The sequence below is a fragment of the Vombatus ursinus genome, unplaced genomic scaffold (assembly GCF_900497805.2).
Source record: "Vombatus ursinus unplaced genomic scaffold, bare-nosed wombat genome assembly UNPS02014818.1, whole genome shotgun sequence".
Classification (NCBI taxonomy): Eukaryota; Metazoa; Chordata; class Mammalia; order Diprotodontia; family Vombatidae; genus Vombatus; species Vombatus ursinus.
The window spans coordinates 46,740,113-46,752,780 of record NW_020954596.1 but is presented as its reverse complement, the minus strand read 5'-3'; the positions used below and the strand labels follow the sequence as shown (position 1 = coordinate 46,752,780).

Sequence of the window (12,668 nt, the reverse complement as noted above, 5' to 3'; positions counted from 1 at the left end):
GCTACCTTCCATCTCTGACAGCTCTTATTTGTGCATTATTTACAGTATGGGTTTATGTAGTCCCTTTTTCCCAAAAGGTCTAGGTGCTCTTCAGTAAACTTAAGGCTCTCGATTGAAATGAAATTGAGAATGAGGAAGAGAAGAGGGAAAATAAATAAGAAGATTAGGTCAGTCCTTGAGGCAATGATTACCATTAATCTGATGCAGGCATGCTAGAGGACAATGATGATTTTCAGTGATCTTCAAAGGAGGGGCAGGTGACACTTCAAGGATTTCCAGATACACACCCACAGTTCATGGCACCACCCTCTCTTGTTACACCTCTCCTATGCCAAGTTTCACTTTTATGAACACTCCCCCTGTGAATTTCCAGGTATATGATATTTGTCGTGTCGGCCAGCCATCTTGTTGCAAGTATGATTTGAGAAGGCCAGATGAGCAGACAGGTATTTTGACTGCCTACTAAAGGCAAGGGGCAGCTGGGTGGCACAGTAGATAGAGTGCCCAGCCTCAATTCAGAAAGATCTGAGTTCAAATTAGGCCTCTGATACTTACTAGCTGTGTGACCCTGGACAAATTGCTTAACCCTATTTGCTTCAGTTTCCTCATAAATGAGATGGAGAAGGAAATGGTAAACCTTTCTAGAAAACCCCAAATGGAGTCAAGAGTCAGACATGACTGAAACGACGAAACAATAACATAGTAAAATCAAAGTATTGTGTCCAGGGAAGTGTAAAGATACAAAAAAATTCTGTTGAGAAACATCCCTCTAATATTCTAGCCCCACCTCCGAGACGTTAGCTAAATTTAGCTATTGACTGACTGTGCCTTGTTGAATTCTGAGAATCTTCGCTTGTGAGGAGGCCTCAGCTGCTTTCTAGCTTCTACTTCAGCCTTAAAATGATAACTTAGTATAGTTAAACAGATGCGTATTAATCATGGAAATTACTAGGTCATCCAGTAGGTAGAGTGTGTATGCTTAATTTTTTTTTTTACTTGAACTTATTTTAGGGTGAAAATTGTCTAAATGTTTGGAAAACCAAGAAACAGTTTTATCGTCTTTTATGCCTTTATTTACTGTGGCTGATGATTTTTAGAGTATGGTATGTTGGCTAGAGTTTGGGACTTGGAAAGAGGAAACCCCGAGTTCAAATCCAGCCTCAGACACTTACTAGCTATTTGATCCAGGGCAGTTCACTTACATTTTTTCATAGCCTCAGTTTCCTTATCTGTAAAAGCAGGATAATAATATGTCCCAGTGTTGTGAGGATCAACTGAGCTAGCACATGCAAAGTGCCTTCCAAACCTTAAAACACTATATAAATGCTGGCAATTATTATCAGTAGAGGCAGTATAGTAGAGTAGCTAGAGTATAACACATAGAATCAGAAAGATTTGGATTTGGGATTGGGATTGGATTTCTTTTAATCTCACTAAATTTATTCATTTTTAAAATGAGGATAATAACATCTGGAGGACCCATTCCACAGAGTTATTGCAGGGACAAGATCAAGATGATGACTATAAAGCATTTTATAAATTTTAAAGCATTATATAAAGAACTATTATTCTTTTTATGGAATAGCTAACATTTATATAGCACTTTAAAGTTTGCAAAGTGCTTGACGTGTTAAATCATTCAATTTGCTTCAATAATTCTGTGACGTAGGTTGTTATCCCCTTTACAGATGGGGAAACTGAGGCTGAAATAGCTAAAATTAATTGACTTGCACAGGTCACACAGTTAGGAAGTATCTGAGGTAGGATTTGAACTCAGGTCTTTCTGACTCCAAGTGCAGCACTACCACACTGTGCCACCTTGCTGCCTAGAAGGGCAGCTTTTGGGGTTTAGGAGTATCACTTCCATTAAGATTTCCCTGACTGTTCTGGTCTCTTCCGTCTCTTAATTCCTATAGCCTTTAGAGCTACCTTATTTTGCTCTTGGCTATGTGTTTAGGTATTTTAATGATCTGTGTGCCTTAGCAGATGGTCTACATGAGTTGTTATGGCCAAAAATATTCACTACCTGGTGGCTTACTTCTCATAATGAGCTTCTTCACACTTATCCAGGCAGGCCTTGAGACAGCACACACACAGTCTGTCACTGGGCCCTCTCTTCAGATCTTTCCAGCTTTGGAGAGTCTGTTAGAGCTTGGCATTCCGTTCTACCGGAAGGCACAGCCTGGCCGTCAGGAACCCATCATATCATGATGGAACATCGGAGTAGTGCTTTCATTATAACCTGTCACATTCTCTGATTGTTTGATAAATGTTAATCTTGTCTTCCCAACTAAACTGTAAGCTGCTTGAGAGCAAGGAGCATTGCAGTTGAAGATTTGTTAAGTACTCTCTAAGCTCAAGACCCTGTGCTAGGTGGGTCCTGGAGATGCAAAGAGGAAGTGTGATACACGGCTTCTGTCCTCGAGGAATTTACATCTGCTGCTCTTGGTAGTGCTCCTAGCATGGTTCCAGAAAATGTGTTCAATGATTGACTGTGTTTGCAGCCTGAGTGAATGTTTCTTTGACGGTGTGTTTGTATTTTAGAGCCAAATGTAAATTAGTTTTGATTAATATATTGTTTTGTGATATTTTCACTAGTGAGTCATTAAAAATGTCAGAAGATATTCTGCTTCGTGTCAATTAGTATAGTATGTATAAGCAAATTATCCAACTGCTGCATGCCAAATTGAGGGTAATATAGGAAAAACTCTTTTACTGATGTTCTATTTTTTTTTCTTTGTTCTGAAGACTCATTTCACTGTTCTGTTTGGTCACCTAAACCCAGGAGAGCCCTTGTTATGATTTGAACATTGTTTCTAGCATGTTTTCCCTAGCTGTTCTCAGACAAAGTTTAATAAGTGTTTCCTGGTTTCTCCGTGACTCCTTTTCATATTTAGGGTAAGTGATGTAAAACCATCTAGCCTCTAAGTATGTCCATCCTGTTTCATTAAAGCAGGAAACGAGGGAAGTTATTAGAGGACTTTCAGAATCGTCATCGTACTCTAGGTCTTTGTCAGAACAAAGCAGTTTGGAACAATATAAGAGTATTTCTATCTGGGGTGTCTAGGACTACTCTCTGGGCCCACTGTGCTTGAATGTCCTATTTGTGCCCTTTTCTATCAGCTTTTCTAACTATTAGGGTCGGTAGGAAATATTGGTCTTTCCGATACATTACATCTCTTCATGTACCCTTTGGTCCGAATGAACTTTCTTACTGTTCCTCATACCTGTGATGCCAACTCCCATTTCCATGTCTTTGCATTCCAGCTATGCTTGGAAGTACACCCTCTTCCCCTTTGCCTCTTAAACTTCCCTAGCTCAGCCCAAGTGCCACCTTCTATATGAAACCTCTTCTGATCCCTCCAGTCAGTGGGATAGTGTTTGCTTTCTACCAAATTAACTTCTATCTGTTTTGTATTTACAGTCTCCTCTAGCTAGATTGTAAGGTGCTGGAGGGCAAGGATTGTGTTGTATCTCCAATACATAACATATGCTTAATAAATACTTGTTGGGTGATTGATTTTGCTAGTCGTACACCAATATTTCTTTTTCCACTCCTGTTTTCACCTGTGGGTAGATATATATGCATGCATATACACATTCAGATATTTGGTTACCTACTTACTTTCTTAATCCCCCACCTTTTTTGTACCTCAGCAATATTGTCTCCCCTTTCAGCCCTAAATTAAATTCATGGGGTTTTGTCTTTTCTTTGGTAATACTCCGTTAACCCCGATGCGGGAATAGAGAAATTTTTATCAAAAGCTAAGTTTAATTGGTAATTCTCCTTCCAGTTTCTCCTTTATCTAATGCATCCTCCAGACAGCTGACAGTAGTCATCCTAAAGCACAGGTCTGACCGTGTTACTCCCCTGATAAATAATTTTCAGTGGCTCCCTTCTGCCTCTAGGAAAAAAATGTTAGGCTCATCTTGACAGTTAAACCCTTTGCTACCTATCTGTCCTACTTTTTTCTACACCAGATTGTCTCCCTTAGTAATAATTAGAGGAAAAAAGCGGCATCATGACTCTCAGACTCCTCCTTAATTTTCCTTTCTTCCCTGTGCTTTCCATCTCCCTAAGTGGGGAGAGAAGAGAAAAAAAAGTACTCTGGCTACTTTAATCATTCCTTCCCTTCCACTCCTTACATCCTTACCCCTTGTTGGTGGCACAGTCGGCATTCATCTCCTTGCAGTGAGAGCAGGGAGGAAACCAACCAAGCAGCCAACCTTATTTAACCCTCTCTTGTTAGTCATCTGGTTAAGGAGATGGTAATTGGGGAGAGAGAGAAGAAGAGAAGAAAGGGAATAAGAAGCCCATGATACAGTAGGGATGCTGTGAAGAGAAAAGTGTTTTTTTTTTCCCCTGGCCTCAGATATTTTTTTTTCGTACCCCTCTACCTCCTCTCTTTCATATCTCAATCTTATTTCATCATCCAGAGCTGCTTCACCATTTCTTCCACCATCAACCTTAGAGGTAAATTGGTGTAGTAGATGGAGCATTGGACTAAGAATTAAGAGACTTGAATTTTTTTTTTAAGTAATATTTTATTTTTCCCCAGTTACATATAAAGACAATTTTTAACATTCATTTAAAATTTTTTTGAGTTCCAAATTTCTTTCTTTCTCCCTCACCTCCTCATTCCTGAGACATTAAGCAATCTGACATAGATTATACATGTTTAGTCATGCAAAATATATTGAGATTTGGATTCTAATCACAGCTCTGACAATAGCTGGGTGACCTTGGGTAAATCATTTAATTTTTGTGAAGTTGTTGCCTTACCTGTAAAGTGAGGGGGGTTAAACTGGATGATCTCAAAAAGCTCATTTAGGTTTATGTTTCTGTCTTTCTTCTTCCACCATGGTAGAGCCCCTAACTCAAGCCATGAAAACTATAACCAATGGCTTGGTGTTTGGGGACTCTTCCCATTGGGGAGTTTGTGAGTTGGTGGTAGTGAAAGTCCTGATCCCTTTGCCTGGGGCTACAGTTGAGGAAAGATGTGTTCCAGGGACCCCTAGTTGAAACTCAGTTCATTTTTCCATACTTTACATTTCATGGTGGTTGAGTTCTGTGATACTAGTAGTGTAATACATACTATATCTATGCAGTTAGACTGGACTTGTGATTTAATTGGTGAGAAAACTCCTTCTATCAATGCAGGTTGACACCTTTGCAATTCAGGGTCTTAGAGAGCCTCCTATAGCGTTAAGTGACTTGTCTGGTGTCACACAGTCACTGTGTGTGAGAGGACTTGAACCCAGAACCTCCCTGTTTTGAGGCAAGTTCTCTATCCACAATCTAAGATATACTATGAATGAAATGTGGGGTTACTTCCTTCCTTCCTTCCTCCCTCCGTCTCTCTGTCTCTCTCTTTCTCTTGGCTGCCCTTGGAACTAAAGCAGCGTATAAATTATTTGTCTAGGAAAATGTTTTGATTTCCAACCACCAATTTTACCAGCATATTTTTGGAGTACAACTTCCTTGTAAATTTTTTTAAAATAAATTTATTTATTTTTAGCTTTCAGCATTTACTTCCACAAGATTTTGAGTTCCAAATTTTCACCCCATCTCACCCCTCCCCCCACCCCAAGATGGCATGCATTCTGAATATCCCTTCCCCTAGTCTGCCTTCCCTTCTATCTCCCCCCCCACCCTTATCCCCTTCCCTTTCTATTTTCCTATAGGGCAGGATAGAACTTCCTTGTAAATTGAGAACTACCTGAGAAATAGTATGGTTTAGAGGAAAAAGCATAAAGATTTAGTCAGGAGATTAAGTCCTGGCTCTCATTAGTAACTGGGACTGTAGTCAAGTAGCTTCAGGTTTCTGAACCTCAGTTCCTGGATCTGTAAAATGGGGATAATGATACCAATTTTGCTTTGTTGTGAGGAAGACTCTTTATAAACCTTAACATGAACTTTAAAGGTGAACTATTTTATTACATGAGGTGGGGGAGGGGGAGGCAGATAACTCATCGTAAAAGGAGTCTGTAGGCATGGAAGTAACTAGATAGCTGGCATTTTAATTGACGGGTTGCATTTCGCCAGTACTAAAGCTGCTTGGAGGTTATTTCCCTTTGTAGTGGGATTCCATTTGCATTAGTTTGATGTTCAAATTAGTTCAGCTAAAGCAAACAGCTGTGTGAAGACACACACTAATTTCAGGTTCCTACATTGTTACCCTTATGTTTCTTGCTAATATTTATGGTGTTGTTACATATGTATATAAGACATGTTACAGAATATCTATAATAAATATACACATAGTACCATACTTTCTCTCTAACCAAGTTATTTATATACATATATTTATATAGAAACGTTATAATAACATATGCATGTGTATATACATACACACACATTACCGGGTAATATCACATATATATTACCAGGTAAATGCTAATGACCTTCTCAACAATATTTTATAACTAGGTGTCAGTATTTTATTAGTCCATATATAGGCTATGTTTCTCCCTTCCCTTCCCATTTTTGGCTTCTGTAAAACTTAAGTGCTACTACCTATATACTATATCCCCTAGCAGTTGCTTTTTTGTATATGTTACATAAACATATTTCATTTCAAAGAGATCTCACATATGGAGGTGATCTATATTCAGGAGTAGACTATATCTGAGTCCAATAGAGTCTATGTATAACATCCCCCTTTCTCTTTTATCCTACTCCTCCCGCACACGTTTTGTCATATTACAATGTCCTTAGTAGCTGCCTTATTAATTAATGCACTTGAATCATTTTCAGCTTACAAAAATACGCTCCCACATATATAAAATACCATACTCAAAGTTAAGATTAATAAATATTTGTAAGGGCTCCATTAAATGTAGCTGCCACTATTATTCTCAATAATAAAACAGGGAAGAAAGTTGCCAATCACTTAATTCATTGGCCAATCATTTTTGAACTTTTGTAGAGCTCATATATTTTCTTTGTCTTTAACATAATTGGAAAACCATGCTAAAACCATTCTGTAATTCTTTAATAGTTATTTTAAGTGAATGACCTGCTCAAAATTGCATCAGATCCTTACTGATAACTCTGAGTTATCCATATATCATGTGAGACCTTTTGATATTTCAGCGTTCATCCAGTCAATCCAGTATTACTTGAAACCTTCTGTGTACATTGTAATATTTTCTGTAGGTTGGCTACTTAGAGAACACTCGAAGCAAACCTAGCTTCCCATAGAGAATGGTGGTAGCCCTTCAAGTCCTGGTGTACAAATATGGAATCATATGTTTGCAGAGTTGGACATCACAGGATGATAGATTTAGAGCTGGAAATAACTTTAGAGGTCATTTAGTCTAACCCCTCCATTTTATAGCTAAGGAAACTGAAATGTGACTTTTCTAAATTTGTAGGTTTATAAGTTTATATGGAAAGGCAGAGTCAGCATTTGAAACTGTGTCCTCTGACTCTAAAGCCCCCACTTTCTCTTTCAGAGGTCATTTAGTCTAACTTCAACTCAAAGCCTGAGTGCTGTTTGCATTACATGAAACAGGTGGTCATGCAGCCTTCCCTGAATTATCTCTAGTCAGGTTTGGGGAACTCACTACTAATGAACCCTTTCCTATCTCAATCCGTTCGGTTGTTGGGCAGCTGTAAGGATTAGGAAGTGTTTTCTTATGGTGAATGTGGATAATTAAGCTAAATTAAAAAGCCTTCCTGTAATTTCTACTTATCCTAATTCTCTTCTCTGAGACTCAAGCAGAATAAATCTGATTCTTCTTCCATATGACAAGTTTTCAGTTAGGTTAATACAGTTGACATATCTTTACACACCACAAGTCTTCTTCTCGAGGTGAAACATCCCCAGTTTGTTATTTTTTTAAAGTCTCCCCAGGTGGCATGGATTTGTGCTCTTCCCATCCTGATTCCCCCCCTCCCCCGCTGGATGCTTTCGGTCTTGTCAGTGTCCTCATGGGATATGATCAAGATACAACAAGAGCAGGTTTTCCTTCATTCCAGACATTCTGCTTCTGCGAAGTGAAGCTTCGGATCATATTCCCAATTTTTGGCCATTGCACACTGCAGTCTGTTTAAAACCTTCCAGTCATTTCCACACAACCTGCTTTCTAGCTGCTGACCTTGTGAGATTGATTTAAAAAAAAAACCAAACCAAAAAACCTCATTCAGGATTCCATGTTTATTCCTATTTAACTTCATTTTTTTTTTTTAGCTTCTTCCAGTGGAGGAACGACGCCATCTCCTACAAACAATGCTGGGAATGGACACCCAGAATATGTTGCAATTGTGTTAGTTCCAGTTTTCTTCATCATGGGACTTGTAGGAGTCTTTATTTGCCATCTGCTTAAGAAGAAGGGTTATCGGTGTACAACAGAAGCTGAACAAGATATTGCAGAAAAGGTTGAAAAGATAGGTAAGTGACCCCAATTTTATTTATTTATTTTTAGGCAATTGGGGTTAAGTGACTTGCCCAGGGTCACACAGCTAGTAAGTCTCAGGTGTTTGGTCTGAGGCCCGATTTGAACTTAGGTTCTCCTGACTTCAGCACCGGTAATCTATCCACTGCGCCACCTAGCTGCCCCCCAATTTTTAAAAAGTGGAATTCCTCTTCCCTCCCCACAACCCCAAGCCAGCCAACCACACACCCTGATTCCTTGGTCACTTACTCATTTTTAGAGGGTTAAATGCAATGTGCTGTGTAACCTCCACCCCATTGCTCCCAGCTCTGCCACCTGGGGCTAAGGAGAACAAGTCTCATTTCTCTTCCTTGTGACAGCTGCAAATATTTGAAAACAACTGTTATATCCCTTCCGTGTCTTTTGTTCTCCAGGCTAAACAACACCCGTTCCATCAGTCAATACTTACATGAGTTCCCATCCTTTCTGTCCTGTTAGAAAGACAACCTCAGGCCAGGACTATTTAGAGCATGAGTTTGTAATCTTTTTTTGTGTCATGGACCCCTTTGGCACTTGGGGGAAGCCTGTGGTCCCTTACTCAGAGGAATGTTTTTAAATGCCTAAGATAAAATACATTAGGATAACAAATGAAATTCAATTAATATTGAAATACAGTTATAAAAATGAAAAACAAAACAAAACAAGTTCACTGACTTCAGGTTAAGAAACCCTGATTTAGAGACGAATATTATCAGTGAAAACAAACTCACTCTCACATATATCTCAACTTCTCACTTGCTTCATGTGAGTATTTCATATTATTCCAATGTGGAAATACTGTACTTTTTAATGAAAATAACTGGATTAGTAAAACGTATCTTCCCCCAGTTCGGAATAGGTATTGAAAAATGCCTTGGAGAATGGGACAGACAGGCCATTTCCATGAATCTTGTAGCCCTTCGATACTGTTTTGGCAGAAAGGGGACCTTTGGCAGAGGTCATGGGTCAACCAGGCATTGTGAGGGGAGAGGCTTGCTCTTTCACGGTCAGCTGACCGAATTGTTATTTTTTTCCCACCCCCACTACCCTTTAGAGACTCTTTGCATAATGAGTCATATGAAAACTTATGAGCAAACTTAGAAGGAAACCTCAGATAGTGTTTGTAAACAGAAAACTGTACTTCCTCCTAGAGAGCATCTCCTCTGCTGGTTAGCTGTATAAGGCTTTCTCTTTTCTGAAGTCTCTTTTCCATGAAGCCTAATTTGTGCCTGTCCATAAGGAAGACAGCAAATGCATTCATTCATTCTTGGCAAGGCCTTGGCCTTGCAAGAACAGTTTCGAGGTTTCTAAGAGGCTGTCATTTGTTACACGGCTCACTGTAACAAACGAGTCTGAGCAATTTGAGGACAGAGGCTTTTCTTTGTGAAGGTCGAGCAAAGCTGGGCTGCTGGCTGCCACTCACCTACAATGGCCTTGTACATTTGAATAGAATTCATGTTTCCTTATTTAGCTTCAGAAAATGGAAAGATACATTTTAAAAGAGCATGGGAAACAATTTTGAGGATGCTGGCCAAATGGAAATTGCAGCCATTTGAGCAGTTTTGAAATGTTTTCAGATGGCTCCAAGAGGTTTTTTTTTTTTGAGAATACAGTAGCATAGAAATGATTGTTGTCCAATTAGAAAACAAGACTAACATTTGAATTGGAATGGTAAGCCAAGAATTGGAGTACAAAGCTAGGAGATTATTTAATTAGCTTCCTTCCTTTTCCCTTAAAGTCTGATGTGGAAATGGGGAGAATGATGCAACTTGAAAAAAAAAAGCTTATTGCCTAGGATAAATACATGATGGTATTATTTTGAGAAACCACCAGGAGATTTTGTAGTCAGTCAGTCAGTCAATCTATAAACATTTATTAAGTATCTATAAAATGCCAGGCTTATGCACTGGGGAAACAAAGAAAGGTAAGACAGTCCCTGCTCTCAAGAAACTCACAGTTTAATAGTAAGGCAACAATATGCAAAAAACTAAGTATAAATAAGCTGTGTACTGGATAAGTTGGAAATGATCAACAGAGAGAGAAGGCACTCGAATTAAAGGGGATCAGGAGAGGCTTCTTATAAAAGGTGGGATTTTAACCAGGGAAGACAAGTGGCAGAGATGAGGAGGAAGAGCATTCCAGGCATGGGGGACAGCTAGTGCAAATGCCCAGAGTCTGGAAATGGAATATCTTATCCCAGGAATGGAAAGGAGGCCATTGTCACTGGATGACAGAATGTATTTGATGTGGTGGTGGAAGGTGTGAAAGAAGACTGGAAAGGTGGGGAGTTACAAGTGATGAAGGACTTTGATGAACACCTAACACAGGAAAAAAGGAAGGAAACAAGCATTTATTAGGCCCTTGCTAAGCACTTTACAAAAATTGTCTTGTTTGATCCTCACTATCCTTTGGAAGTAGGTGCTAAAGTACACTCATTTTACAGTTCAAGTAACTGGGGTTAAGTGACTTGCTCAGAATCACACAGCTAGTTAAGTATCAGAGGCTGGATTTGCACTCATGTCTTTCTGACCAGACCCAGCACTGTATCCACTGCAGTTATTTTTTTTTAACAATATTTATATTTGATCCTGGATTTGATAGGGAGTTTGTTTTTTAAAATATATTTTTCCTATTTATTGACCCTTGTTTCAAGTCAGGTCAACAAGTTTCTTATTCTGATCAAACCCCATATGTCCATGAGCCTTCCTGGGCCCCACCTGGCCAGGCTGGAGCCTCCCTCTATCTCTGGCCAGAGGGGGAAGGCCTCTTCAAGTTAGAATGTAACTCTGGGACTATCAGCCTCTCATTTCACAGAGGGGACAACTGAGGACCCAGGAGGCTAGACAGGAGACAAAACACTTAAATAGAGAAGAGGGAAAGCCCAGTAGACCCAAGAAGAGCTAGCCTCAATGGAAAAGTCTGATGGCTTGAGTTGTACTGGGGCAAGAGTAAGAAGGGAGCCAAGAGGATGCTGACGAAGCCCAGGAGAGGTGAGCGCTTGGACAAAGGGACAAAGAGGAGAGACGCCGTGGAGGCAGGTTTCAGGGGTATCAGCCTCAGCCGTAGCCCAACAGCCTTGGGGGGGATTTCAGGAAAGAGCTAAGAAGCAAGAGGACATTTTGGTCCTTTTAATCATAGAGTTTCAGTTGTTGGGGGTGGGGACAAGGCTCTTGACCTCTTCCTTGAGGTCCCCTTAGTCTAGGGCGGCCCTTCTCTCTGCCACAATGTACAGAAAAACTGTATACTAAAACTGGAGTTTATTGAGGTATATATATGTGTGGCAGGGGAGGGAGGTTTGACATGGTCGGACATGTGGTTTAGGAAGATCTGTTTGACAGCCAAGTCAAGGATGGATTGAGGTAGGCAGAGACCTTTGGCAGGCAGACCCAGCGGAAAAATAATTGCAGTAGTCCAAGGGTGAGGTGATGGGGGCCGGCACCAGGGTGATGGCAGTGTCAGAGGACAGAAGGGTTTACATGGGAGACTTATTACAAAGGTAAAATCAGGAGGCCTTGGCACAAGAAAGCATATAGGGGGATGAGAGTGAAGAGTTGGAAATGGCACTTGGGTTTTGATCCTAGGTGATTGGGAGCTAAGTGATACATTGGATAGAGTGCCATGCCTGGAGTCAAGAAGACTTGAGTTCAAATTCAAGCCTCAAACAATAGCTTTGTGACCCTGGGTGAGTTACTTGAGCTCTATTTGCCTCAGTTTTCTCATCTGTAAAATGAAGATAATGACAGCACCTACACACCAGGGTCATTGTGCGGATAAATGAGATAAAAATTGTAAAGTGCTTAGTACAGTGCCTGGCACATAGTAAATGCTATATAAATGTTGTTGTTATTATTACTGGGTAGATGGTGGTACCCTTAGTATTAACAGGGCAGGCAAGAAGAGGAGAGGGTTTGAGTGGAAAGATAATGAATTCAGTTTTGGAGGTGTTGAAGGCGTTGGACATTTTTAAGGTGTCTTTGGGACATTCAGTTCAAGATGAACAGTAGGTAGTTGTAGATGCAAGACTGGTTTAAAATATACATGAGCAATTAATGAGAAATTCAGGAATAAATATTGATAATAGTTCTATTTTATTTTGTTATAAAATTATACTGAAGAAGTATCTGAATACCGCATTCCTGACAAATCCAAGACAAATTTAGGAAATTCAGACTCTCTTACCATTTTACTGGGCACTCCCTTGACTCTTTTCAATGGGTGAAATATCCTTCAATTTAAGAGTGAATTTAAGA

At 39.8% G+C, this 12,668-nt stretch overlaps 1 protein-coding gene across 2 annotated transcripts in view; it reads left to right on the top strand.

Annotated features, from left to right (window-relative positions):
- Positions 1–12,668, top strand: part of RELL1 (RELT like 1) — a 69,667-nt gene that overhangs the window by 17,123 nt on the left and 39,876 nt on the right. For both annotated transcript variants that reach the window (XM_027836311.1, XM_027836312.1), the window contains exon 2: positions 8,196–8,396. In XM_027836311.1, coding sequence (XP_027692112.1) covers positions 8,196–8,396 — 201 coding nt within the window. The remainder of the gene's footprint in view (positions 1–8,195; positions 8,397–12,668) is intronic.